Source organism: Brienomyrus brachyistius, chromosome 10 (genome assembly GCF_023856365.1).
Source record: "Brienomyrus brachyistius isolate T26 chromosome 10, BBRACH_0.4, whole genome shotgun sequence".
In the NCBI taxonomy this organism is placed as follows: Eukaryota; Metazoa; Chordata; class Actinopteri; order Osteoglossiformes; family Mormyridae; genus Brienomyrus; species Brienomyrus brachyistius.
Genome location: NC_064542.1, coordinates 18,732,293 through 18,758,327, shown reverse-complemented (window position 1 = coordinate 18,758,327; position 26,035 = coordinate 18,732,293). Strand labels below are relative to the sequence as shown.

General features: G+C 43.0%; 1 protein-coding gene and 1 long non-coding RNA gene across 2 annotated transcripts; one reads left to right on the top strand and one right to left on the bottom strand.

The window, feature by feature from the left end:
• The first annotated feature begins 634 nt into the window (after positions 1-634).
• On the top strand, positions 635-20,534 carry chrnb1 (cholinergic receptor, nicotinic, beta 1 (muscle)). The gene is made up of 11 exons (XM_049029366.1): positions 635-859; positions 2,659-2,792; positions 4,019-4,063; positions 4,154-4,263; positions 7,757-7,865; positions 8,058-8,202; positions 8,627-8,812; positions 10,230-10,453; positions 16,426-16,598; positions 19,800-19,947; positions 20,054-20,534. Exons 1-11 carry the CDS (start codon positions 802-804, stop codon positions 20,204-20,206), a joined length of 1,485 nt encoding a protein of 494 aa, XP_048885323.1. The 5' UTR covers positions 635-801; the 3' UTR covers positions 20,207-20,534.
• Positions 20,533-25,247, bottom strand: LOC125750975 (uncharacterized). The gene is made up of 3 exons (XR_007400470.1): positions 24,987-25,247; positions 21,750-21,830; positions 20,533-20,901 (listed from the first exon to the last, which is right to left on the bottom strand). It is a non-coding gene; the product is annotated as an uncharacterized LOC125750975 (long non-coding RNA).
• Positions 25,248-26,035: the final 788 nt, after the last annotated feature.

The following is a 26,035-nucleotide window of genomic DNA, read 5'->3' as shown; positions in this document are numbered from 1 at the left end:
TCTTCCCCATGCATTTCATCATACCCTGTTTTTTGATGGCATTATCATATGCAAATTAATAGTCCAGGCTACAAATTATAATACACCAAGAGTTTTTAACCTTTCTTAAACCAGGTACCTCGAAATAAACCCGCCACTATGAGATCATATAAATGACTAAGGACTTTGGAGTTTAATACTTCTTTCTTCTGGGGTCTTGCTCAGGCATTCTAGCCACACCTGGTACCTGATTCTGACATTTATTTACTTTATGATTCCTACATTTTTGCGACCCTCCGTGAAATTGTTCTTCGAAGCCACAGGGTGTGATGGAACCCCATGTCACCTGAATTTCTGTTTCACTGTGATCAGGACAGAATGAATGAATCACCCCTGGTCATCGAATATTTACAAATTAATATAAAGCCGTCATTCGATCTCCCTTTGCACAAATCGTTCATTTAATTGTCATTAATGTCTTATTTACCTTAGTATCTGCAAATGAAATCTAGTCTGGATGTTCACTTAGTAATTCTGTAATGGGTCGTTAGGAAGTTTGATCCTCGTTTACCGAGTGATATCTGGACAGTTTTCCATTTGCACCCCCCCCCCCCCCCCCCCCCGCACCTAAACAAGTAATCTGAGCGCACTTCAGGCGACCCTGGCTGAATGACAGACAGCGACATACTTTGCGTTTGCCCGGGCCACACGCATGATCGCCGAGCTCATTTTTTATAACGATACGATTATCTAAGTATTCTGTGTGAAGGGACACTAAACAGCAGTGGATATTCGAAGTTGGATGTAGGATAATTGGCCGCAATGAAGGCCTTTCATTTGCTGCTGACAACCTACTGTTTATATGGCTTATGCGAAATAGGTAAGTGAAGCCGCAGAAGATAAATAGATAAAAATTAGGCTTAACAAATTTGCATTAGTATGTTATAGACTGAATCAACGCACTTTGATTCAACTTAATAATTATGCTAAGATATATATTTTGGTATATACGCTATGTTATCTCCCGTGAAGTTAAGTTTGTAACTAAACTGACTCGTTTCAGTTGATCCACTTGGCAGGCAGTAGTTTCAGTATGACGGCAATATTTGAGCAGTATTTTCCGCGCATGAGATACCAGACGGCCCCACGCAGACTTTCAAGATGGACATAATCATTTCGTAATAATTGTGGTACAATATACATTTTAATCAATATAGTATTTCATAAAATTACAATTTTAACTAAATTGACTCGTAAAAACTAACCCTCTCAGCAGACAGCAGTTTTAGTAGCTATATGACAGCTATACCAGAGCGGTCGTTTCTCCGCATGAGATACCGGGCGGCCCCAGGAAAACTGGCAAGAGGGGCATCATTTTTCCGCAACCGCTGTTCGTTTGGCACTTTCTTGGAGAAACACAGTTAATTCCTCAGTCTGCTCAAATCCGCTTGAGTATAATTCAGAGGGTCCCTTCCATTTCCCTGTGTATAACCTCATCCAGCCTTCCGCATTAGCTTATGAATCGCTCTCCGGGGAAAACATTTTACGGCTAGAATTCATATTCAGCACATTTTAATCGATAATTTTCCGCTTTTCATAAAGGTTAGCAACAGTAATTATTTTTGCATGAGTCAGCAGATTATTTGAAGGAACCCATCGGAGGGGACCGGCGTGCTACTGAAACAGATTGACAGGACGACTCTCATTTTTGCAGCCTGCTAAAAACACCAAATGCCCCTCTCACTAATAGTAACGTGAAGTTTAAAAAGATTTTCATTAGCACAAATATTAAATCATTTAAAATTATACCCATTGCTGTATTTGATAAACGTATTCCTTTTCCTTGTATTCCTTGTATTATCTAATATTTTACGGATGGCGGGATACTCCGTAGAGGACTTAAAAACTTCCCCTAATATTTAGTGGTTTAACATTAAATGTGGTCACAGCAGCCAGTGAGGATGCTGGCGTAATAGCGCACGTGCGTGTTGGTGCTGTGGGATGCCCTAATGGGAGTGTCGCGCGAGCTGATCGCCGTCATTTGTACCTGTCACGCGAGATCCCGCTAAGGCGCCGGCACAGAAGAAAATGCCAGCATCCATTCTAGTAACTTTCAGATTTGAAATATTTTGCTGACATCATTCATTTGCCGCTTTCATGGGCTTTTGTTTGATTGCTGTCAGACACCGCATTAATATGCACTCCAGTTCTGTTGGTGAAGGGTAAAATCTCATTCACTTTAAAAACACCCATACTGTACAATTTATGTGCTATTTACATTACTATTTTTCCACCTTAACATTGCGATATTATTTGAATATGCAATTAGGCACCTACAGTATTTTCGCACATATTGAGTCGATATCTTATTTTGCACTTCTGCTTTGGGGCCTGTCTTACTAGTTTAATATATTGACACTAGTTTAATCTCTCAAACGAGATGCATTATGTACACATGAATCTAAACAATAGGCTCAAACACGACGCTATAGCTGTTTTAAAATGTTTACGCTGTCCCGATATAAATCGGATGGCTTTGGGGAAACACGTGATGAATACAAGTCTCTCCTTAATCGCGTCGCTGCGTATATTGAACAATACGCATTTAAATGGCTGAATGGGTTTGTCGTTAAGGAACACGTTGAAAAAAACGACTCTTTTCTGAAATGGATGCCGCAGGTGCCTCAGATGCCGAGAATGCGCTGATAAAAGCGCTGCTTGGTAACTACAACCCGAAAGTGCGTCCGGCGAAGAAGATGACGGACAGAGTGTTAGTGAGGGTGGGCATGACCCTCGCTTCCTTCGGGGGCCTGGTAAGAGCAGCCCTGCCTTTGGCTTCTTGCTACATCCCCCTTCTTCTTCATCTCCAACTTTATTTTTGCGTGCTGAATTTGGACAAAAATTGGAGAGCCATGATGATGAAGTTCCAATCCCAGTTCTCTGTGTTTTGGCTGATTTAACGGATATCTTACTTGCAAATGGCATTTCGCCAATCCCACAGTGGACAAGAACACTCTAGACATTTTCACATCCAACCCATGATCCCACAAACTCCTGACCATTTAGCTACCTAATGACAGCGGTGGAGAAGGAGGGTGCTTTCCTTTCTGCTTAAAACCTTCAGAGGTACTGGGTGATCTTACCATGGGCTGCAGTTGATGCTGGTGGACCAGTTGTGCTGAAGGGGAGCTGGGAAAATGGGCTGAAAAAGATGCCCCAAGTGGGAAGATAGTCCCTCTCTCCCCATTCTCTGCTGTTATTGACATGAAAGTCACATCCTTGCCCCCTTGTTGATAGACCAGTTCCCTTCCGGGTTGCTGAAGGTCAGCTGTGGACTGCAAACCCAGCCCCCCAACCCCCACTTCCCCATCCACTCCGAGCCCCCTCTTCTGACCAGAGCAGCTGTCCCACTTAATTTCACCCCGAGTTTTAAATAGAATCGCCCGGCAGCCGGTCTCCACGCGGAGCTGTCCTGTTTCAGCTACCCCCCCCTCCAGCACTTCTCAGGTTTCCTCCAGTCTGAAACGGCCCCAAGGCCTGGTAACTGAGGCCGTGGGTTTTCCTGGCATCACCTATTCCTGTCCTTAACACGGTAAACAGAGCAGATAGCTAGTGACGGCAGAGCGCTACGATGAGGCATGCAGAAATAGCGCTCTGTAAATAACGATAAATAGATCGGCACAAATAACTATGGGAAAACATATAAATGGAGTACAGGGTGGTATGGGGCATGTTTATAGCACTTCAGCATGTGAGAGCTATGTCACTGTGAATTTCTGTTTACAGTTTTAGAGTCGGCCATTGTCCTAGTCGGTGGAGTTGTTGTAGTGCAGTCATAGGGGTGTAGGTTTTTAAATGAACCGCTGCTGTTATTCTCACATTTACACCTTTGTTGGGGGGTGGGGGGCATTGATCCCTACCCTCAAATGTGTCATTCCACTCTGTGGGTGGGTTACAAAAAGTGTGAAACTGTACACTCCCCAACAGTGAGTGAGACTAAGTGCAGTTCTGGGACTAAATGATATTCTGTTGTCCACAGAACATGAAAGAGGAGGAGATGATCACCACCGTGCACATGAACCTGGTGAGTTTATGCTTGGCTTGCACAATGCTGGTGCCCTGTGTTGCTACCCTCTCCATCCATGACATTCTGCCATGTCCACCTTTCCTGCAGGAGTGGGTGGACTACCGCTTTTCCTGGAATCCTGCAGAGCATGATGGCATAAACGTTTTACGGATCCCTGCAGGGAAGGTGTGGCTCCCTGACATTGTCCTGATCAACAAGTGAGCGCCACCGTTTTGTGCTTGTGTTTGACTGACCGTAAAAGCGCAGGAAGATGCACAGCCCCAGTAAAATGCAGATAAAATTAGCAGTAATATTTAAATCCAGGTGCAGGTGTCCGTATATGACCTTTCTTTTCTAGCCTTCAGGAAAATGGGGCTCAGACCCCCATGCCTCACAGGCCTGCTTTCATTCCAGCTGAGCTCTTAGTGTTTTTTCATTTGATTTAGATAGTGCTACAAAAAATTATTATATTTGATAATTATTTAGGACAAAACACAGTGTCTATAGAAAAATTGCTGGGGGGGGGGGGGGGGGGGAACGCAGTTGTAATGAAAAGCAGTCGCAGTTGTAATGAAACCTTTACATGGTGTAGAGGATCTCTATTTAAAGTGACAAAGTGGGATGGAAACAGATTCTCTATCTCTGCCATATTAAGCTTGTTAATTATTACACTTTATACCATGGTATATTATGTTTTGCTGGTTTCAAAAGCAGTGGTATATATACAGACACTCCTCTACTTACGAACTTTCAGACAAACGTATGAAGAGGACTATAAGTCCAAACTGTGTTCCTTGGGCTCCTGTTTCCTGTCCGCAACATCCATTTTTTTTCCTGCGTAGCGTGCGTACTCCCAGCATCCTAGTTCTTTCTACTTGTGTATACCCTTAAAATGATGTTGAATGACGACTTACGAACATTTCAAGTTACGAATGGCCATTCGGAACTCATCTCAGTCGTAAGTAGAGGAGCATATGTATGTATCTTGGTGCAGTACACTAACGATACATCGTGAATGTGAAACAGATAAGGGTTGTATGTAGTCTAACAATGAGATTATTTACTAAAGTGTACACTTCTAGGTTAAACCACGGCCACCTCCAATATTGAGCTCCTCCCCCACCCCCCCGGCTCAGCTCCGCCTCACTCACTCCAGCACATTTTGGCAGCCTATCATAAACATTTACCCCGTTTCACTACACTGCTTGTATTTGTGTTTGTTGCAATACACTTGCCCTCTGCTGGTCTGGTGAAATATCATTGCTGTGCGCATGTACTGACCGCAGCCGTCTGCATCCAAGGGCAAATGTACTTTATACACAATAGTCCACGACCATAACGGGCGACAAAGAAGTGAAGTATGAACGAAGTTTAACACGCAAACACTAAGGTTGCCAGGCGCTGATGTCATTCTACGCAGCAAAAATGCAGCCACCCGATGAAAAAATTTATTGTCAATTATTTTTATTGCCTATTATTATCAATGTCACTGATTAGTTGTTACAAATTTTCAGGTGAGGGTTTTCTCTCTCTTATTGTACTTATTGGGAACTTCATCTATAGTAATGAAATGAAAGCAAAGGTTTTAGAGGGAAAATTGTCTGTTAAAGGAATAGCTCTGTCAATGTTTGATATTTCGATGAATTAATTCATTATTTGGCCATAGTTGTTGAACAACCAATGATAGCTTAGGTAAATCATAGTTCAGTATTATTTTGTTTTGTTTGTTTAAGATACTAAGCCGAATGAAGTGAGCATATTTCATGAACAGAACCATGCCAGTAACAGTTCTCTAACAAGAAATATCATTACAAGTCCTCACTCTTACATGATTTAAAATGATTCGGGTCGACAGGTCAATTTTAAAAAGAAGTTGTTTTTTAAAGTGTTCAGCTGAACCAAAGAGAGCTGCTTCCCCTGCAGCCTGTGAGGACGGCAGCTGAATTCGGGACTTCAGGAACGTCTCAGCCATACCTACCTACCTTATAGTCTTCTGCTTTGCCTTTAGTTGTTGTTCTTGCCAGCGGACTAATATTAGATTATAATTTCTCGTTTTTTCCTCCGTGAAATAACCAGTTATCTCGTTGCCCTGGGCTCTAGGAAAAAAGTGCTGTTCTTGTTCTGGGAAGGGGGGGTGAATTATACAGTCACTGTATAGCTATTGGTTAAACCTGTGGGTGTCGCATGTACCCCAGAAAAATCTCACGTTCAGCTTAACGTAACACGTTCAGGTAATAGGAGGTGGTGGCCTGTGCCATAGTAGAACTTTATGTCTACTAACGTCCCTGGTTAAACCTATAGGTGCCCCCCTCCCCGCCCCCCGGCCTTTGGTCACAGTACAGGGCTGAGAGTCTCTCCTTTACCGTGGAGTAAATATACCCTGTGTACCCAATCCATCACTGCCTTGCAGCCAATTAAACAGCCAGGCTCCCTAAACTAGCTCCTTTGGCTCGGACTGGGCCGGACCATTGCTGCGGGGCTCACCGGCGCGTGGTTCATTGATGCGCCTCAAGCTCCTATAAAACTGGCACAGACAGATGGTTCCCAGAAAACACCCTCCACTCCAGGAATGCAGGCTGACTGATGTGTGTGTGTGTGTATGTTGGGGGGGGGGGTTGTGTTGAATGCTGCTTGTGCACAGCAGTTTGCGTCACACTCCCTTTGTGTGTGTGAAAATATGTCTGTGTGACGCTATATCTGCTATGCGTACTAATAGTAATTCTGCACCATACCTGTCTCTGTAACTCCCAGTCACCTGTAGTACAGTAACTAGCGTATATGTACATTGTGTTTTAGCACAGAATATTGATAAGATATGTATTGGCCTTACTAGTGTATGGGCTATATCCAAGGCATTGATAAGATGCAGGACTGTATTATAGAGCCATGTAATATATTCCTTCCCAGCAGCACCTCAGCGACTGTCATTGAAGAGGCTCTCCAAAGGCATAGACCTTGCATCTGTGCCATTCAGTGATAGAGCGCCCTGGTGAAATGAGCAGAGAGACGAACCAGCCAGGCGATCTCAGCTTCCTGTTCAACTGCGGCCCTGTTACTCAGCCAGGCACTTCTCAGGAAGTGTGGGGGGGGGGGGGGGGGGAATCAGGCCTTCAGTCTTCCATGTGGATCATGTGATCTGCAGCCTGAAAGGAGGGTGGAGTCTGTGGGGAGCTGGAGGAACTTCCTGGTAGAGGTGGAGTCATCGCGGCCAAGCCTGGCAGATGACTATGGGTAGAAAGATGGGATAAATTAAAAATGGGCCATTCTCTGGGAAATTAACAATATGAGCTGAAATAACAATGAGGTCTGTCTCTGCAGTATCTGTGGGCAGCCTCTGTCATGGCAATGATGTGCTGGATTTCTCCCCACAGTAATAGGAGGCCGTATCTCCCTGACTCCTTAGAAGGGGCTGTATCTTGTGCCACTGTTAAAATGAATTCTCTCTCTTCAGAGTAATGAATGGCAGTACCTTATTCCCTGGGTAACAATAACACGTCTCTCTCTCTGCAGTAAAGGTGGACAGTATGTCTATCTACTATGAGATTGAATCTCGTAACAATGAGCAATATTTTTTCATGGTGACACGATGCTGTATATCTCCCCATGGCACTCCGATTCCTCTCTATAGCGAATCTGGACCGGTTCCTCTCTGCAGTGGTAGTGGACGGCACCTCACCTTGTCCTAACTAAGGTCTTCTTCTTTTGCTACAGTAATGATGGGGTATTTGATGTGGCCCTCCATGTCCATGTTCAAGCCTACAGCAATGGAAGGGTCATCTGGACACCTCCAGCCCTATATCGCAGCTCATGTGGAGTCAAGGTAAGGTTCATCATCGATGTAGTAGCACCTAAAAATGAGTTTACAAATCATGTGTAGGGAAAAGCTGTTGTATCCTGAGAATGGTCACCGAATCAATGTTTCAAAGAGGAGGACTGAGAACAAGAATGTCCATCGCCAGCTATGGTCTTTATGTTATTGAAAGCTTCTCATTTTGTTGATCTCTCTCTTCAGGTGGCGTACTTCCCATTTGACTGGCAGAATTGCTCCATGGTGTTCCACTCTTACACGTACGATGCCTCGGAACTCGAACTGCAGCACTCGCTCGATGAGAAGGGCCAAGAGATCCGTGAGATTGTGTATGATCAAGGCTTCAGTGGTAAGGGGCTCGTGCTGGAATACAGTGGGATGGGGGGTGAGATTACGACCCACGAGGTGTTTCAGAAGCAGGAAGGGGGATGTTAGACTGGAAGCACGGTTGGGGTGAACTACTTTCATTGCCTGCCGCTGTTTGCTGTACCGTTGTACATTTGATAGATAAACTTTGATTTGATTTGATGGGACAGGTTAAAATAGGGTGTTGAAATGCACAGGTGCAGTAGAGGAACACCTGCATCAGGGCCATAGCCGGGATTTTTAAAGTGTTATCCCTTCCTAGGTGTGTCCTGTAATGGATCAAGGTTATTGGAGTTTCAGAGAAAACACTGAGGACTTGACCTCGGTGTCCCTAGTGGTAGGTATGGGCATGACCTCCATCATGTTTCATGTTTATTTTCAGTTTCGCTTTGGCTTGTGTTCTCCAGAGAGTGGCGAGTGGCACATCAGACACAAGCCGTCCAGGAAGAATATACGAGAGGACAATTACGAGGACATCACCTTCTACTTGATCATCGAGAGGAAGCCGCGATACTATGTCTTGAATATCATTATTCCCTGCATCCTCATCACCATCATCGCCATCTTCAATTTCTACCTGCCCCCAGACGCAGGTGAGGATCAGTCAGTCACTCACTTAATCATCCAGATCACTATTAACACGTTATTATTGTCCTTGAACCATGTAAAAGGGGCAAGGTGTGTACAGTCATTCATTTGGTAAATCAATTTCACACTTGGTCATGGCGTGTGGCTTTATTTGCTGTACAAGCTTGCTTGCACAGCAATAAATGGGCCTGGCTATCCTCAACTAAAGTGAATTTACTATAATTTAAAGGCAGAATGGAAAGGAAAAGACCTCCGGTTATATGTTGCTGTCAGCCATAGGTTCAGTTTTTCAGTTTCTACTGTGGGCAATGGGTTCTGGTCCTTTGTTGTTTAAGTCCTACTGTATGGTTTAAAAATCCGTCGCCATTAAAAAGGAAGGGAGGTATGACACCAAGCGTGCGACGCGCCTCTGTGAAGCACCTCTTCATCATGGTGCCAGCGGTCAGCCACGCTGAGGAAGGCATTTCAGTTATGCTCCGTTTAATGCTGAAAGTCTCATTGCTTGCTGAGGCCCTAGGGGTGAGTCTCACAAACTGTGGATTGCAGAAAGGCCCCCCCCCTCCCCCCTCCCCCCTCCCCTCGTAGTTGGCATGGTGTCACTTTGCAGGGGACTATGGAGAAGACCCCCGCGTGTCTTTGTCACGATGTCACCCTGCTGCACGGCTTTGTATCGAATGTCATTTTAAAGGGCTGCATTCTGATTACAGGAGCAGAGCGGCTTGTTCCATCCTGGATTCTGAGTTTGAATCTGGGTCCAATTCCACATGTGTGTTCTTTCTGTGCTTGTGTGGATTAACTAACTGATTCCCCTCAGCACAAAGACATACAACGTGTGTGTGTGTGTGTATGTGTGTGTGTAGTCATGTATATATTACATTGTGGGGACAACTGGTTCACAAAATGCGATAAAACCTGTTATATTGACATTGTGGGGACCATTATTTTCGTACGCACAAGGGGAAATTCAATATTATAAAACAATTTATGACTACAATCTAACAACTATCAATGTCAAAAGCCTTGTGTTTTGTTTGGTTATTTTAGGTTAGGCCTGGGTAGGGGTTAAGGTTGTCATTGCTGGGATTAGGGTTATGTCCATGGAAATGGATGGATGGTCCCCACAAAGATATGAATACAAAATGAATAAACGACATCGTGGGGACCAAATTTAACAGTCCCTGCAAAGATGCATAGAAACGTTTGTGTGTGTGTGTGTGCCCAGTCTTGTGCACTGTGCATCAGAACTCCTAGATCACTATAAACCTAATTTGATACGTAGTCATGGACATTAGCTGGTAGAGATGGGTGATATGCAACATATTAATAATTTCAAAATGGAATAAAACAAAGTACCATGTAATGCTTGGGATAGGCCTGCTTTCCTGTATGTGCGTGTTTCTGATGGTCTGTGTGTCTCTGAAGGTGAGAAGGTGGGCCTCTCCATCAATGTCCTGCTCACCTTAACCGTCTTCCTGCTGCTGCTGGCGGACAAAGTTCCCGAGACCTCCCTGGCCGTCCCCATCATCGTTAACTACTTGATGTTCACCATGGTTCTGGTCGCCTTCTCGGTCATCCTCAGCGTGGTGGTGCTGAACCTCCACCACCGCTCGCCCAGCACTCACCACATGCCGCTGTGGGTGCGTAAGGTGGGTGCTTAACCCAGCACGCCTGGCGCTTCTTAATGATCTTTAGCCTTTAATGGAAAGAATGCGACTGTGTTCAAGGTTTTTGTTATTAAACTGGTGGTCATACTAATGATCTGATTGTAAAGTATTGTGTGTGTGTGTGTGCGTGTGTGTGTATGTTTGTGTAGTCCAGATATACCTTATCTTGTGGGGACCAAATGTCCCTACAATGTGGTGAATACCCGCTTTTTTATCTCAGTGTCCTGCTCCCCATAAGAGAAAACTCTTTTCTAATAATCCTTGACTATAATAAAAAACTAAAACTGCAAAAAAACTCTTGTATTATAGTTAGGGCTGGGTAGGGGTTAAGGTCATCATAGTGAGCATTAACATTTTTCCCATATAAATGAATGGAGAGTCCCCACAAAGATATGATTGCAGATCTCTCTCTCTCTCTCTCTCTGTATGTATGTGTGTGTGTGCGTGTGTGTGTGTGTGTGTGAAGGACCTGATTTCATAGGGTAGTGGTAAACCACAAGGAATTAGATAAGAAATGTAATTTCCATCTGTTCCCACTATCATGAAAAGCAGAAACAAGTCTAGATGCTGGATTTATATGTTTCGTTTTTTTTTTATGAGAATTGTGTGGCGTCGTAATAAAATGCATCATTTAGAAGATATGTCTAGTTAGAATGACCTAACTTATCTGACTAATGGCATTGAATCAGAGTACCATTAGATAAACAAGAAAGTATGCAAACAGTATTCCCTGGACTCTGACAGTATTATATAACTAGTTACACACATAGGACTTCAAAAGTATCTTACATTTAAGATCTCAAGGTTACCGTAGAGAACTTACAACAATTCCTGAAAACATTTTCTGGTCCAAAGAAAAGCAGTGCCCATCAGACGACTGTGTGACGATAGAGAATTTAGCCACATCACAGAACAGCACACTCTTAGTCAGTCTTCGACCCTCATTGCTCCTGGTGCACAGCAGGGCTGAAACCAGTTTGACACACAAAAGATGAGGGGGGCAAATATAATGCTTTTCATCTCGTAGGAGTATTAGGTTTCCCTACTTAAGTTTTACGAAGCTGCGTGTTAGGAAATACCATTCACCTACACATTCCGGTCATCGGATCAGTCTGTATATTGGACTATTCGATGCTAAATGAAATCCAGAGCTAATGTTAAAGGGATTCTCTGAAGAGAAGTACAGAAATTTACTTTATATGAGGGGCCCAATGCAGTGGAATTAACCTGCAGAAATGAGTTTGCCCTCCATTTCATTGTAGGGCTATTACACCCTTGGTTGCGGAGGTGGCATTTTTGGTTTTTCTGTGCCTTGCCATTGGCTGCCCCGTATCATGCACAGATAGAATCCCACCCATGGGATTAGTTTTAGTATTTTAATGAAACTGGCCCTGTCTGTCCCTCTGAGTCTGGGTAGTGGGCGGAAGACAGAGCTATGCCTGGGGGTTCCCTGTACTCATGGGAGGCGGCACCGTTTGGCCGCCCATCAGTGTTCCCAAAGCAGGCAGAAGTACGGCTGCCTGGAGCAGGACCCTCATTTCCTCTCCAGCTCCTCCCACTCCTTCCGGCATCTCTCCCACCAGTGTCACAGCTGGCCCCCCTTATTCCCATCGCACTCGTCAGGGAGACCGGTGCCGGCTGTGCAGCTAGTACTGAATCTGGGCTCTGATGAGCCAGTGGGTAGATATCTGGCAAACTCAGCCTATGCCATCTGCTGCATTCCATTACATACTAATCATATTGTTTATCTTGCCTTTTCTTACCAGTTCAAATTATCATTGTATTCTCTGGATGCCGGGAATACATATGGTTTTTGGACTTTGTTGCCACTGCCACAAGAAGTGTTTTGCTTGTTCAGACAATAACTTGAAAACCATTTGATGGATCTTTTTTAAACTTTGCATTGTATGGGTGACAAACTTAATGACAGATCACCCCAAAACTAAAGCACTGTCGCTTATTAGCAGCAAAGATAAGGGTGAAAGCAGATGATGTTTGCCCTTGTGAATGTGAAAGGTTAAAATGTATGTGATGGATCTTACTGCTGCTTCACAAAAACATTATATGGATGAAGATCTGCACGTGGTTTCATTTCAGACAAATTGCCCCAAAAATGAAGCAGCAGCACTGTGTGGCATTAAAGGAAGTAAACAACTGCTATAGAAGATGCCTGGTTTAGTGAATATCCAGCCGTCCATCCATTTTCTGAAACCACTTATCCCATTCAGGGTCAGGGGATCCGGTGTCTATCCCAAAGGCTATGGGCACAAGGCAGGAAACAACCAGAATGGGGCGCCAACCCACACACTCAACACACCATTCACTCACACAAGCACACCTATGGGCTAGTGAATAGAGTAACTTTAAAAGTATTTTACAGATCTTTTTCAAAGACAGCAGACACACCGTAGGGGTGTCAAAGTTTGAGACAAAATTGAAGCAGAGCTTCATAGTGATAGCAAAAAAAGGGCAGTTTCAGATATTTGATCTTGTTAGTGCGTTAACTCAAAAGGTTTTTGACAGATCTTTTTCAACCTTTGGATAAGCATTATGAAGGTGAAGATCTGGAATTGAACAAATTTTGAAACAAATCAAACCAAAACTGAAGCAGTGCCACATGATGATAGCAAAGAGAAGTGTAGCTCTGTCAATCTTATCAGCATGATGATCAAAAAATAAATTGTCCGATCTTTTTCAAACGTCACAGGCTCATTGTGTGAGTGAAGCTGTGGACTTAAAATTTTTTGAGAAATTTGCACCAAAATTGAAGCACCAGCACTTCGTGCCAGCAAAGAGAATGATGCAATTATTAGAAGCTTATCCTTCTGAACAGGATAACTCTGTTATCAATAGACTATTCGAACTTTGATGGATCTTATGACCTCTTCACAAAACATTATATATATGGAAATCTACACCTGACAATCTTCCCCATGATAGACCCCAAGTCAGCCCAAAATGGGAACTGCAGGACAGAGGGCAGCAGAGGGCAGAAACAGGGGCTGCATCTTGCAAACACAGCCATCTGGCATCTAAATGTATTCTATGTATATTTCTGCAAACTTCCCAGAAACATTGTACAGGTCAATGATTCTCAAACTGTGGCGCATGAGATGATTTTCTGAATATTCTAAAACAATCTGATAACACTTTACCTGACAGGGCACAAATACTTAGTAATAACTCAGTTACTACTGAAGTGCAAAATATGAACAAGTCATGAACAAATATAGCCACTACTAGAGATAAAAGATGTGTCACGATTCATTAATGATGGACAAATGTTCTTCATTACTTGTTCCTTCAGTAGTTCCTTAGTAATTCATTCAGTATTTCACAAAGGCTGGGTTAACAAACAATTAACAGATAAAATAACAAATACAGATTTGTTACTACTTGAGATAAAACTGATTGAGAGAAAACATACATCACAATTCATTAATGATGAATTGTGGTTAATATATGAGTAATACTTCATTATTTGTAGTGAAGTGTCACCAAGAAACTTTATATATTGCTTTTTGTGGTCGCTAGCGTCCCCACTTGGCAAACTTTATCAGTAGCTGTTTGTTTGACTGTTGGAAAAATGCCTTATACTGTAGGGAACTTGGTGAAATTTATCGTGAAGGGATTTAATTGTGTCACTTTTTTTGGGGAAAGATGGGGAGAGTGGTGGCCAGACGACCCCCCATAAGTCACACAAAGTTCTCTGGGGACAGCAGAGAAATTAGCCAACCCTGTAACTGGACCCCAAGCTTCACTTTTGTGTGTGTAAGTCTGAAAAAAAAGAGTGATTAACCACATTTTACTATTCAGAACGCGGTTCAGCTAGGCAAGATAAAGTCAGTGGTTTGCCAGTATTCCTTGTTGTTTTGTGGGCAAAGAACTGGTTACAGTCAAAAGTATTTTGATTTGTAAATATTTGTCTGCTAACTTCACTTTCTGTACCCGGTTGTCCAATGTAGAGTTGTAGGGGAGTCTATCCCAGACGCTACGGGTGCAAGGCAGGGAATTATCCAAGATGGGACAAGGCTGTGTCAGCATTTACACATCAAATTATGACACATCTGAGTAATCCAGAATGTCCTGAAAACAAAACCATACAGCATATGTGGCTAACCCATGTACATATTATGTAATAAGCCTAAAATCAAAGGGATAGAAAAACGCTCAAAAATAGATCAAAGGTTAACACAATATTGTGAATGGGTGTCCTGCATCCTGCTTCAAACATCATGCTTCAAAGTTCAAATTCAACCAATAAGGTGTGTTATTTCAAAAAATGCTACATTTATACAAAAGAATTTATATTGAAATTTTAAGATAAAGCTTTGGTTCAAATTATATTGTGACACAAATTTTAGGCCATACTGCCTAGCCCCAACATTTAATAGTGTATTGTGTTATGTAGGTCTGTTTCTGATCTTGACTTGATCTAGCTCTGCCTTGGTCTTGGTCTTGTCTCGGTCTTAATACACTCTGGTCTTGGTAATGACTTGGTCTCGGTTTAGGTGGTCTTGACTTGATCACTAGTTTGTGTTGCAATGTAATGTACAGCAAAGCAGCAATGTACAGCTGTGTAACCAGCTTATTAAAATAAAAGGCAAAGTTATAAAGAATGAACTACCTGATATGGAGGAATGGCAATAGAATGGAATCAATGGAAATTAAATGACCACAAAGTGTAGTTTTGTCCATTAAAAAGGGACAGCAAAATAAATTTGGATTGGGACCCATATTATGCATTATTATAAAGATATGGGCTGAGATGTGTATGCATGTGTTGGTTATTACCATAAGCAGTTTTACATATTAGATGAGCATAATGCCTGATTTCCAGCACAGATTTGGTTGAAACTTTGTATGAACAAGTGCCAGGTCTAGCAGAACAAGGCCAAGTTATGCATCATGTGAGCAAATATATTGACTACCGTAAAACTCATAATATTCGCTCACTCCACTCCAGCTTCTGCTTTTGTGGTTACAAACAAAATACGAATATTTAATTACATTGAAAATTAATTTGAGAGCACAGAAAAGTAAACTATGCACATTTTAGGGATTTTAGTGTAGTACAGTGTAGTATTTCAAAGAAATGTTAAACTAAATTGTGCACACACTTAAATTGTGAAGAATATAAATATTTTAATATACGGACATTAGGAAATGCACAAGGAAATACAGGTAACCACCTAACTAGTGGGGAAAAGATTATGCAAACTGGAATGTAAATGGAATATGCAATAAATGAAAAATGAATAGGTGTAGTTCCAGAGTTCCATGTCACAACTAGTCAGGTAAACAAAACAAATTGGCTTTCACATTTCCAGTGAATCTATCCAGTATTTCTAGCAATTGTACAGCTTGGTGAGTGTGTGAGGAGTAGGCATTAGATTAGGGGGAGTAGATGACGGGGTTATCTGGGGAACATGATGCTGTCATTTCCAACAGCCCCCCTGTCTCAGAGTGCTGCATGCTGTCATTTGCGTATGTGTGGCTATGTATTAGCATATGTTTGTGTTAGCATAGAAATGCTGTGGTGTATAGCTATGAAAGTAGCCTTCTGCCTATTTACATTTTTATAACCATACATTCCTTCTTCGGGGCCTGCCGCTATTTCACAATGGAGTTTAATCACATGAGTGTTCTTCACCTGTTGATGATACATAAGATTCAGTGTCAAGAAATGTAGAGAGCTTTTAAAAATCGGGCACTCTTCACAGCCTAGAAGAGAACAGAGGTTTGTATTGTTTGCTTTAGACTGCTGGCCTTTGTACACTGTGAACTTGTCATTTGTGACTCTTGTGTTGTGAGATTTGTGTTTTTTCCTCTCCTACCCTGGGGGATAAACAATTACTGGGCTGACATCGCATTTGCCTAGAGTCAGCATTGTCTATGACTGCTGCCGTGACAACCGGGTAGTTCTGTACTCATTCTCTATACCTTTTTCCTAGATCTTCATCCATATACTCCCTTCATACCTGGGGCTTCTCCGACCAAAACCTGAGACCCCCCTTGCCCTGGAGAATCACCCAAAACGGGAGACACCCATGGCCATCAGCAGGGCCGCCGATGAGTACTTCATCCGCAAGCCCAACACCTTCTTCCTCTTGCCCAAAACCAATAGGTGAGTCGAGGGCTTTTGAAGGGATCTCATAAACAGTGGTGACTTGACTTCCATTGTCTCAGAACCACTTTAAATAGCAGAAGAGCTTGCAGCTAAGTTGAAATTAGGGGAGAAACTTTGGCATTAACCAGCTCACTCCCCCAAACCTCCCACATGCACCTAATTTAACACTCTTTGAGTATGGAGAGGGACACTGCCTCCCCCATCGCTTCCGAAATCTATGCAGTGCTGAATGCTTGCGGGTGCCAGACCCTGAGATAAGTTTGTAGGCTCATGATTGGTCGCTTAGCTTCAAGTTACTTTGCTCTTTGTACAGAGACGTGTTCTGATCAGCTCAGAGTAATCAATTCCTTATTAATTTGTCTTAAATAGTTCTCCAGTGGTACCATGCTATGTGAACTTTTATGAACTCAGTCCTCAGTCACACAGTCTCTAGAAAGACCTGACTTGGTGCTGGATGTGTATTTTCCATTTCCAGTATCGCTGCGATGACTTGACACTCAATCCTGGGTTATACCCTACCTTGCCTCCGGGATAGTCTTTGGACTACATGAATAGGAAGAGCGGCTGCTGAAAATGGATGTATTATTTAGAAGATGCTTCTATCCAAAGTGACATACAATTGAGAAGGCAGGGTCAGACAGTCCCTGGAGCAACTAGGTTTAGGGGCCTAGCTCAAGGGCCCAATGATGACATCACTCTGCCAATCACACGGCTTGAACTGGCGATCTTCCAATCACAGGCAATCCTAAGCTACAGAGTCTACCCTTCCCCATGCATAGCCCCTTCATTTAACATGTCAAGAAGTTGACATGTCGTTATTGGAGTCTCAGTAAATTTAACAACAGATCTGGTCGCTGATGTCTGTTTGGCACAAAAAATGGTCGCTAATATCTGATCCAAGGAATCTGATTATGCAGCTGTGCCCCACCTCCAGTCACCTGGTTAGTTTACCAAGTGCCTTGACAGCCCAGAACTCAAGCTTAGCATATCCCCAGGCTAGTCACTGTCATCTACCGACTAGAGGATTCAGGATTTCAGGTGGAGAGGACCCCGGGAGAAAGGACCAGATGAGCGGCACCTATTTTCCTTCTTGACTTATTGCTGTGGTTTGCCTTGAGGGAATCTCCTGCCCTTCAGGAGACACTGGGTCTGGTGCTTTTCATTTGGACATTGGCAGCTGTATCTTGAGTTTTCGTATTGTTCTGCAGTTATCCTGTTAGTGCCATTTCCACCATATCGATCATATCGTCACAGTTCCGCCGGGATCTATTTTGAATAAGACTCAGCTATGCAGTTGTCTTCTCAAGATGTTGGTATTAAAGTATCAGGTAGGCTAAATAAAACTGTTCTGCAGGTGTATAAGGTATATGTCAATTAGAGAACCAAACCTCAGTCAAAATAGACTCATTTTCTAACCTCCTTGGAATTTTAATTGGTTCATTTGTTGGGTTTGTACCCAAATCACATCATTCCTTAATGCAGAATAGGCTAGTCAAAATGCACATACCGTGCCTATTGTTTGTTCACGTAATGATTTAATTCCACAAATGTCTTGTTCATCTTGAGAATACAGCTGCAGCAACATTCCTTACTTGTACATAGAACAGTAGGTGAAGGGCTTTTAGGACAGTCTGTAGGCTTAGTCTGTGCAAAATGTAACACCATGCTGCCCTCTAGGGGAAGCTAGAAGTGCTGCAATTTGTAATAAAACAGATGCTAGGTTTCCCACCCAGAAAAAAAAGCATCTGCTGCAGTAGCCATTTTAGGATTAAATATCACGGTTAATTAGGATAGACGCATTGCATGGCTGCAAGGCTGGTGTTAGGTTTCGTACTTTTCACCCATCCAAAGGTATCTCTAAGGTGAGTTATGTGCATCTCAGAAGATCTCAGTATGTGCTCGGCACGCTCATGCACTTCCCAGCTTCAGACAGAATATATACCGAATACTGTATGGTGCGGCAGGGGCTCCCCTAATTGCGTTAGTTTGTATGTGATCCTGAAAGTCCTGATTGGTTGTACGGTGTATTATCCTCCCTTAAGTGACCAGTCCAGCGCTTCACCCATGTTATACGTTATGCGTTCGGCAGATCGTTCCTTTTACTGGGTATCCATTTTTCCGTGGCTAACTGCGCGTGACGCATCGCCCGTCTCGCACCACTGGTCTGAAACGGATCCACCATAGTAAGGCATCTCTTTTCCTTGCCGTCCCAGTGGGCTGGCCGGCTGCTCTCTCTGCTCCGGCATTGCTGCGGGTACCCCGGCACTCCCATAGTGCTTATCACGGCTGTATGTTAATTTGGTTTGCACAGATGGACTGATATGAATGAGGCCGCAGACAGAGAGCCCACCCTGTGCTCAGAGGCAGCTCTCATGTCATTGGTGCCTTATCTCCCGCTCTGCTTGTCCTTGCCTTTGCTAAATTCCCAGTGTCTCCGGTAATGGAACTGGGTCACCTGACTTAAAGCAAAATAGCTTGCTGGTATCTGGAGCAAGCAAACAGTAGACCCACATCTCCAGCTGGCGGACCACTTCCTCTATGTCTAACATCCTGTTTGTGGCCCATACAGGACTGTACACTTAACTGTAGCTCATTCAGGACTCTTATAACATTCCAGCGCCTTTGCTTTTCATTGTTGCATTATGTCATTTTTCATCCTTTGGTCCATGTACAAATTAATTAGGTAAGTAGTGAGGCTGTCAGTACTTCGGTATACCCAAATTATTATAATATTTTACTCCAACAAAAATGTACATGGTCCTTTGAGCAAAAAGGCTCTTACAGATCGATGAGTAGGCAAATATACCCCATTATTAGTTTGGCTGGCATGTTTATTAGGATATGTGTGGTAAAAATATGCTCAGAGGTGCGATGACTTGGTAGGAAGCCAGCATGACTTTTATTTCAGACATTGTCATTTGTAGGCACTTTCTTTCTGGATTCCGTCCCTGCCGCCCTCCCTTATCTTTCACCCCCTACCCCTTTTCTTCTGCCTGCTTCCACTACCAAGAGTTTCCTCCAGTTAAGATTGACTTTGACCAGTGTGCCGCAAACGTTTGTTTGTTGTAGGGTTGTTTCAGGATAAACCAAGTTAATGACCGATACGGTGACGTTTTTCGGCGAGCGTTGAAGACTTTTTAGCTCTGCCTGACTGAATAAATACGCTATATTTCTTCTCTTCCCTCTGGGCTGTACTAGGTACCAGTCGGAGGGTTTGTGTACCGACCTGCGCAAGTTCATTGACGGCCCCAGCAGCTACCTCACACTTCCTCCGGAACTCAAGTCAGCCATCGATGCTATTGTCTACATCGCTGAGCAGCTACAGGCTCAAAAGGACCATGAAGCAGTAAGGAATGGGGGGGGGGGGGGGGGGGGGATGCAAGTTCTTATTTCATTGCATGCTGGTACCACTGAGCTGAAACTGGTGCCCATTCCCTTTCTTTGTGGCCCAGTTAAAGGAGGACTGGCAGTACGTAGCCATGGTGGTGGACCGGCTGTTCCTTTGGCTCTTCGTCATCTTCACCACCATTGGCACCCTGGGCATCTTTGCTGACGCCAGCTTCAATTACACGCCAACGGACCCCTTCGTCAACCCGTACCCTTGAACCACCGCTACAAAACTCTGACCACCCTCCCTCCTTACCTTGGCGGTTACCACGATGCACTTTCTAAAATGAGCTGCGTCAGTTTCTCAAGAAGAACGCATCTTCTTCTGAGCTTCAGCCGTGTCTTAGGATTCGTACGTGTCTACTTGTGTTTCAAGTTATTCCAGTAGTTTTGTGCATCTTTCTAGATGGTGTTTTTCAAACATAATATTACCCACTGTATGGTATTTCTGTCATATTTCATCACAAATTATGCATGCCCTTTCTTGTGATTATCTGCAAATATCATCCGATATATAAAAAAAAGATGTTTTTTTATTTCAAAGGTGTTTGGACTAAATGTTTTTTTTTCTGAAAAGATTTGTGCATGAGTTTGTGTGATTTCTTGTGTTTTTTTGTCCACTTTTCTTGCCAGATTTGCTCATTTTCTGTCAAACGTCTTGGGGTCAGTTATGGGAATCTAAGGGCTGCAGCACATACTTCATAAGCTAGTTTAGTTTGTTGTTGTATTCACCGTCCTGATGAAGACACTGCATTCCCAACCCTACTTTATAGCTATTAGAGGACCAAAACAGGTTTACTTTGAAGCACCACAAGCGTGTCTTTCAATGTCAATCCAAAGGTAGGAGAAACTTCCCCACTGTATGATGTTGCTGCCAGGGGTGTTTGTAGGAACAGTGATGTGTACGGTGGCCCTGAAGAGCAAAACACACAAAATTAAGGAAAAAAAACAGGTAAAGGCAACAAGTCCATCACTTACTATTCCTTCTGCCTGGTTCGCCCATCTGGCCAATAATGTTATAGGAAAAGGTTAGGACTGCCCACCTCATTAACATACAGGAGAAGAAATCTGTAAATAAATCCTGAAATCTGTGAATCCCTGCAATGAGCAGCTAGGAAAGGAGAGACTATATGAGAAATAGATCTATTTAAGCTTCCTTAATGGGAGTTATCACTTTCTACAGCTACCGTATTAGTGTCTGACCCAATGACTTTCAACTTCAATTACCTTTAACCAACACATCTCCTGTATAGGAAGGTTGACTATTTTCCTACACCGGGCTGTAAGTGTAACTGCAGCCACTTATTTGACAAAGATGAAGCACTCTACCACAAGGCCGAGAATCAGGAAGATTATTACATGTAGGGAACTTGCAGAGCTAGAGATGGGCCAAGAGATGCTGAGCCAGAGACACCGTAGCTATTTTGAGACCAACAAACATAGACTGTGGCTTCAGACAGTGCAGGCAAAGAAAGAAAGAAATTACAATGGAGTGATAGAGTTAGTGGGTGTGAAGTCATGCCATTTTTCCACTTTAAAATGACGTTCCCATGGATGACATCAGCTGCTAGCTTATGGAAATAAGAAAATATAACCTGGAGCTGCCACTGGTGTCACAGTGTTGGTGAGGTGCAGTGACTGTTCCAGCTAAACTAGTGATAATTCATATCTAACGGCTATGAGCTGTTAATTAGCTCAGCTGGCCCATGGGATGCTGAAGTAGTAATAAGGCAGGCAGACACCAGTGTGACTTTGTTTTACCTGTGGTAGGAGCTTGTATGCGCCCTGCCATCGTCCTCACTGGGGGGTGTAGACCAGAGATCAGTCACCCAGACTGAGGAGCTGGAAAGAGGTTATAAAGGCTTGAAAAATAGTGGCAAAGAGCCTGGGTGTCTGACTGGGTGGACATGGCACACAAGATAATGACAAAAATGAAGATGAACATGATGACGATAACTTGGCTTGAGGGGATGCAGCAGGCAGACATGGACAAAAGGTTCAGATGAAGATGAGGAAGAGAGGCCATATATCTACACCTCCAAATCTAGAAGGCTTCAGAGTATTGGCAGAGATCAGAGAATGTGCATCGGATTCAACTATTACCTGCTCACGTTTGTAGCTTATAAGCAGAACTGTACATATAGTGCACAAGAGCAGGAGAAAAAGAATTTGGCGGGGGAGATTATGAATATGCTGGGAGCTTACAAAGATTTTCCCGGAAAAGGCATTAATAAACTAGCTGGTGCAGAAAGAAAAAAACTAGACCAAAGAGAAATGGAAGTTCAAGCAGGATTCTCAAGTTGCTACTATTAGTGTAAGTATTTTAAACAGCTTGTTCTACTGTCAAAGAAGGCAGTGGATTCCCAGTGCCCCTTTGTGTCATAGCTACACAAAACAGAAAGTGGCTAAACACTAAATCTGCCTACTGGATTAAATTTTATTTTGTTATTACTGTTCCTGTAAAAGCCCGACTCAGTGGTAGATCTAAGGGATGCCCGGGGGGGGGAACCTCTCCCCTGTTGCCTTCCCACATCAAAATAATGAAAAAGAAAAACATATTATTTTATTTTCTAAGTAGGGGGGGGGACCTCTCCCCTGTTGCCTTCCCACATCAAAATAATGAAAAAGAAAAACACATTATTTTATTTTCTAAGTAGGACCATTGAGTAGATATGGTGCAGCCACCACCCCGAAATATCACTGGTATCTGACTGGTATAGACACCCCAGTCAAAATTTTCTATTAGAGGAACAATAACATAAATATCAACTTTATGTGAGTGAAAAAGGACAATTTAATAGGCCTTGTAAATTTGCTATTTGTTCAATTGTAATATGCTGAAATTACAGCAATCACAAGAAAAATTACGCCTTGGCTCTTATAATTCAACCAGTTATTTCTGTAGTTTCAGTTTGTTACAATTTCTAACAAGCATTTAACTATACTTACAGTCATGTGAAAAAAGTAGGAATATTTAGCTGCTTAGTGCTGTGAGCCATGAGCTTACCACACCTGAGACATAGACGATACAAAAAACTGAACGACTGGTTCAGGAATATTGAACCTTTTGCTGAGAATTTGGAATGGTGGAAGTCTTACACTGAATGATTCAAATACTTTGTCAAGGCAAACGGCATTGGAGTTGAAGCACAGTGTCGGGCCTGGGTGCTGAAACATTCAGTTTGTTACAAAGTCACAGTCGACCTGCCAAGTTCACATTCTGAGGCTTCGGCGATAACAGAAGGATTCCGATTTTACAAATGAAATCAGGTGGAACAAAAGCTGCCCTAGAAAACCTTTCTGAGCATTACAAACACGGAGAAGGTTTAAACGTCACAATCAGAGATGCTGTGTGGACTAGATACCAAGTGAAGGCAATCTCACCCTAGCCAAGGCTATAGCGATTAGTGTAAGTGTGGAGCTTCATGCCAGGGAAGCACAGTAACATCTCAGCAATATGGATAAAATACACGAGATGGCCGCATGCAATCGCTATGAGAGAAGGGGAGCTAATGTATATGAACACCGGTGCAAAGAGCTGCAGCATAGATCCTGCGGGAAGAAGGGGCACGTCGAGCGTGCAGAGGGAAGAAGAACGTTTCCCAAAACAGAAACACAGCATAGCTCTCAAAGTTTCCAAGAAAAGAAATGCTGTGCGTGCTACTGTAACCACTCAAACGCAACTCCTGAAACAGATGGCTGAGATTCGGCAGCAGAGGACGTGACTGTGGGTATTCCAGCACTAGATGGAAATTCAAAGTGCTACCGGGTCACACCACGCCTAGAAGTACAACCAGTTAGAAAGGATATCGACAAAGGGGCCACAGTTTCTATCATCGAGGTTTAGTGTGTCCTGCCTGATGATATCTTTGTAACCGTACAAACTGAAGATGACCAACAAAACAATCTGGATGCTGCACTACAGTGTCCCAGAGATTTTGGCCTAAGAGTCCACAGAGACATATTCCAAGCAGTCAGTGGAGTCTCTAGGGCATGCTAATGGCCTCCACACGGCCCTGTCACAGGTGAAGGCTGTCGCAGGTGCCCCAGCACTTCAGAATGTCAGTCAGCTCAAATCATTCTAAAGGCTGCTGAACTACTATGGCCAATTCAACAGAGCTTTACCTACAGTCTAAAATCCCAGCACCAAGGGCTTCATCAAGACAAGAAGTTAAAATGGACTTCCAACCTGGGGCCAGTGTTTTGGCTCACAATTATGCAAAGTGAATACCTGCATGAATAATCACACAAACTGGACCACAGCCCTATACAGTTTAAACAATGGTCGCTATAGCTTGGAGGCTTGTGCAAAGATGTGCAGATCCAAGCATCATTAACTGCCCTTGATACCAACACACCAGCATCCATTACAATTGAAGAGGAGGCCCCTCAAGACCCACCCGAAGCAACTGGATGGATGGAGCACCCAAGACTAAGGTCAGAGATGGAACCAGAACAGAAATCTGTCGTCAGTGTTCCTGAGTCAAAGCCCAGTAGGGTGCGCTGTTACCTGGCAAGAGAATCAATGCTGAATTGATAGTTAGAGCTTAACCTACAAAAGGCCAGAATAAGGGTTTAATGAGTCCATGAGTAGGGGACTCTTCCATATGCCTAGAAAATGAACACTAAAGCATGGCTTTTCATGCGAAAAATCTATGTAATATAAAGCAATATAAGTGTATATCTATGTGAGTGCATGTGTCTCTGTGTAAGATGGCATGAACATATTTGTTCAGATATCAAACTACAGTTAGACGTCTTCCTAATACGACGTATACTTCTTTTAACACATGTCAAAGAAATTATTTTCATATTTTATTACATGAATTGTAGTTTCATGCGGTTGAATGCAACAGTCTTCCTAACACTGAAGCGTCCCCCGAAGAGGAGAGTTTAAACGGTTATTTGAATTTTTAATGTGACTTTTTAATCAGTTTGAAATTGACAATCGGATGCTTTTCTTATGTTTTGTATTGCCAAAGAAGGAGGATCGAGTACCTTTTTCGTTTGGTTTTGTGAGCTGTAGGCTCGCCGCAGCGATGTCCGTGTGATCCGTCTTCCGACTCGCAGTGATGGGAAGCCGCGAAGCGCCGCCGACTTCACTGGAAGGGACTCGGCCGCCGATCAACCTCACAAATGCAGGAACTTTAACCCGGGACTTCCTCCCAGTGTAACCAGTAAAAGCCAAGGTAATCTAATTTTAGAATCTAATGAATCATTAACTTTGTATTTCTCTTCTGATGTCCGAGGGGCAGGCGACCGACAAAAGTCCAAATGTAAAATAACCTGGATCTTGCCCGTCGGCAGCCAGCGCTATATCGCCAGCGGACCACATGTAACTGCATCCCAGTCAGCATCACGTTATTGTTTCAACGTTGAATTACAGTTAAATGTGTTGAATTATGGTCAGTGTTAAATTATCGACGTTGAAACTGAATTGATTTTTGGTCAGATTTTCAATATTGAAAAACCGATTGTGGCAAAACCTTGATTCAATGTTGATATAAAGTGAAAGACTGAAGATCAACGTTGTTTCATCCTTTTTGTCTGATATGGAATCAGTATCATTTCAATATATATGTGCCGTCTGGGGTCCTTTTAATTTCACCTTCGATATTTTATTTGGTATGTATTGTATCTAGTTTGTGACCGTTTTAGGGATTATTTTAAATTGTTTATCCCTTTTCAAAACACATAAAGAAATAAAAATACATATCAAATAACTAAGCTCATTTAGGGAGTTGTAACGGCATATAGGCTGATATTTAAAATTAAGCATGGGCTTACATATTAAGTGTTTTTAATTTTTCTACTGCTAATTGAAATATCTTGTGATAAACGCATCTTAATTTTTAATCTACTGACGCTTTTTCCAAGAGATGATGTCCATATGGGCAATTGTGTTTTGTACTTACTGTGATAGCAAACTTTTTCTGTTCACAGTGCAGTACTGTGCAATGCTGTATGTATGTATTTCAGGTTCACCGAGCAGCACACAGGCCTGTTACAGAAAAAATGCAGACGCGCGCTACCGACGGAACTACAGT

Excerpts from the sequence above, each read along its gene's own strand:
- chrnb1 (XM_049029366.1), top strand. The coding sequence starts at position 802 with ATGAAGGCCTTTCATTTGCTGCTGACAACCTACTGTTTATATGGCTTA. Across the intron at positions 8,203-8,626 it reads GTATGATCAAGGCTTCAGTG|AGAGTGGCGAGTGGCACATC; the intron begins GTAAGGGGCTCG and ends TGTGTTCTCCAG. Across the intron at positions 8,813-10,229 it reads CTACCTGCCCCCAGACGCAG|GTGAGAAGGTGGGCCTCTCC; the intron begins GTGAGGATCAGT and ends GTGTCTCTGAAG.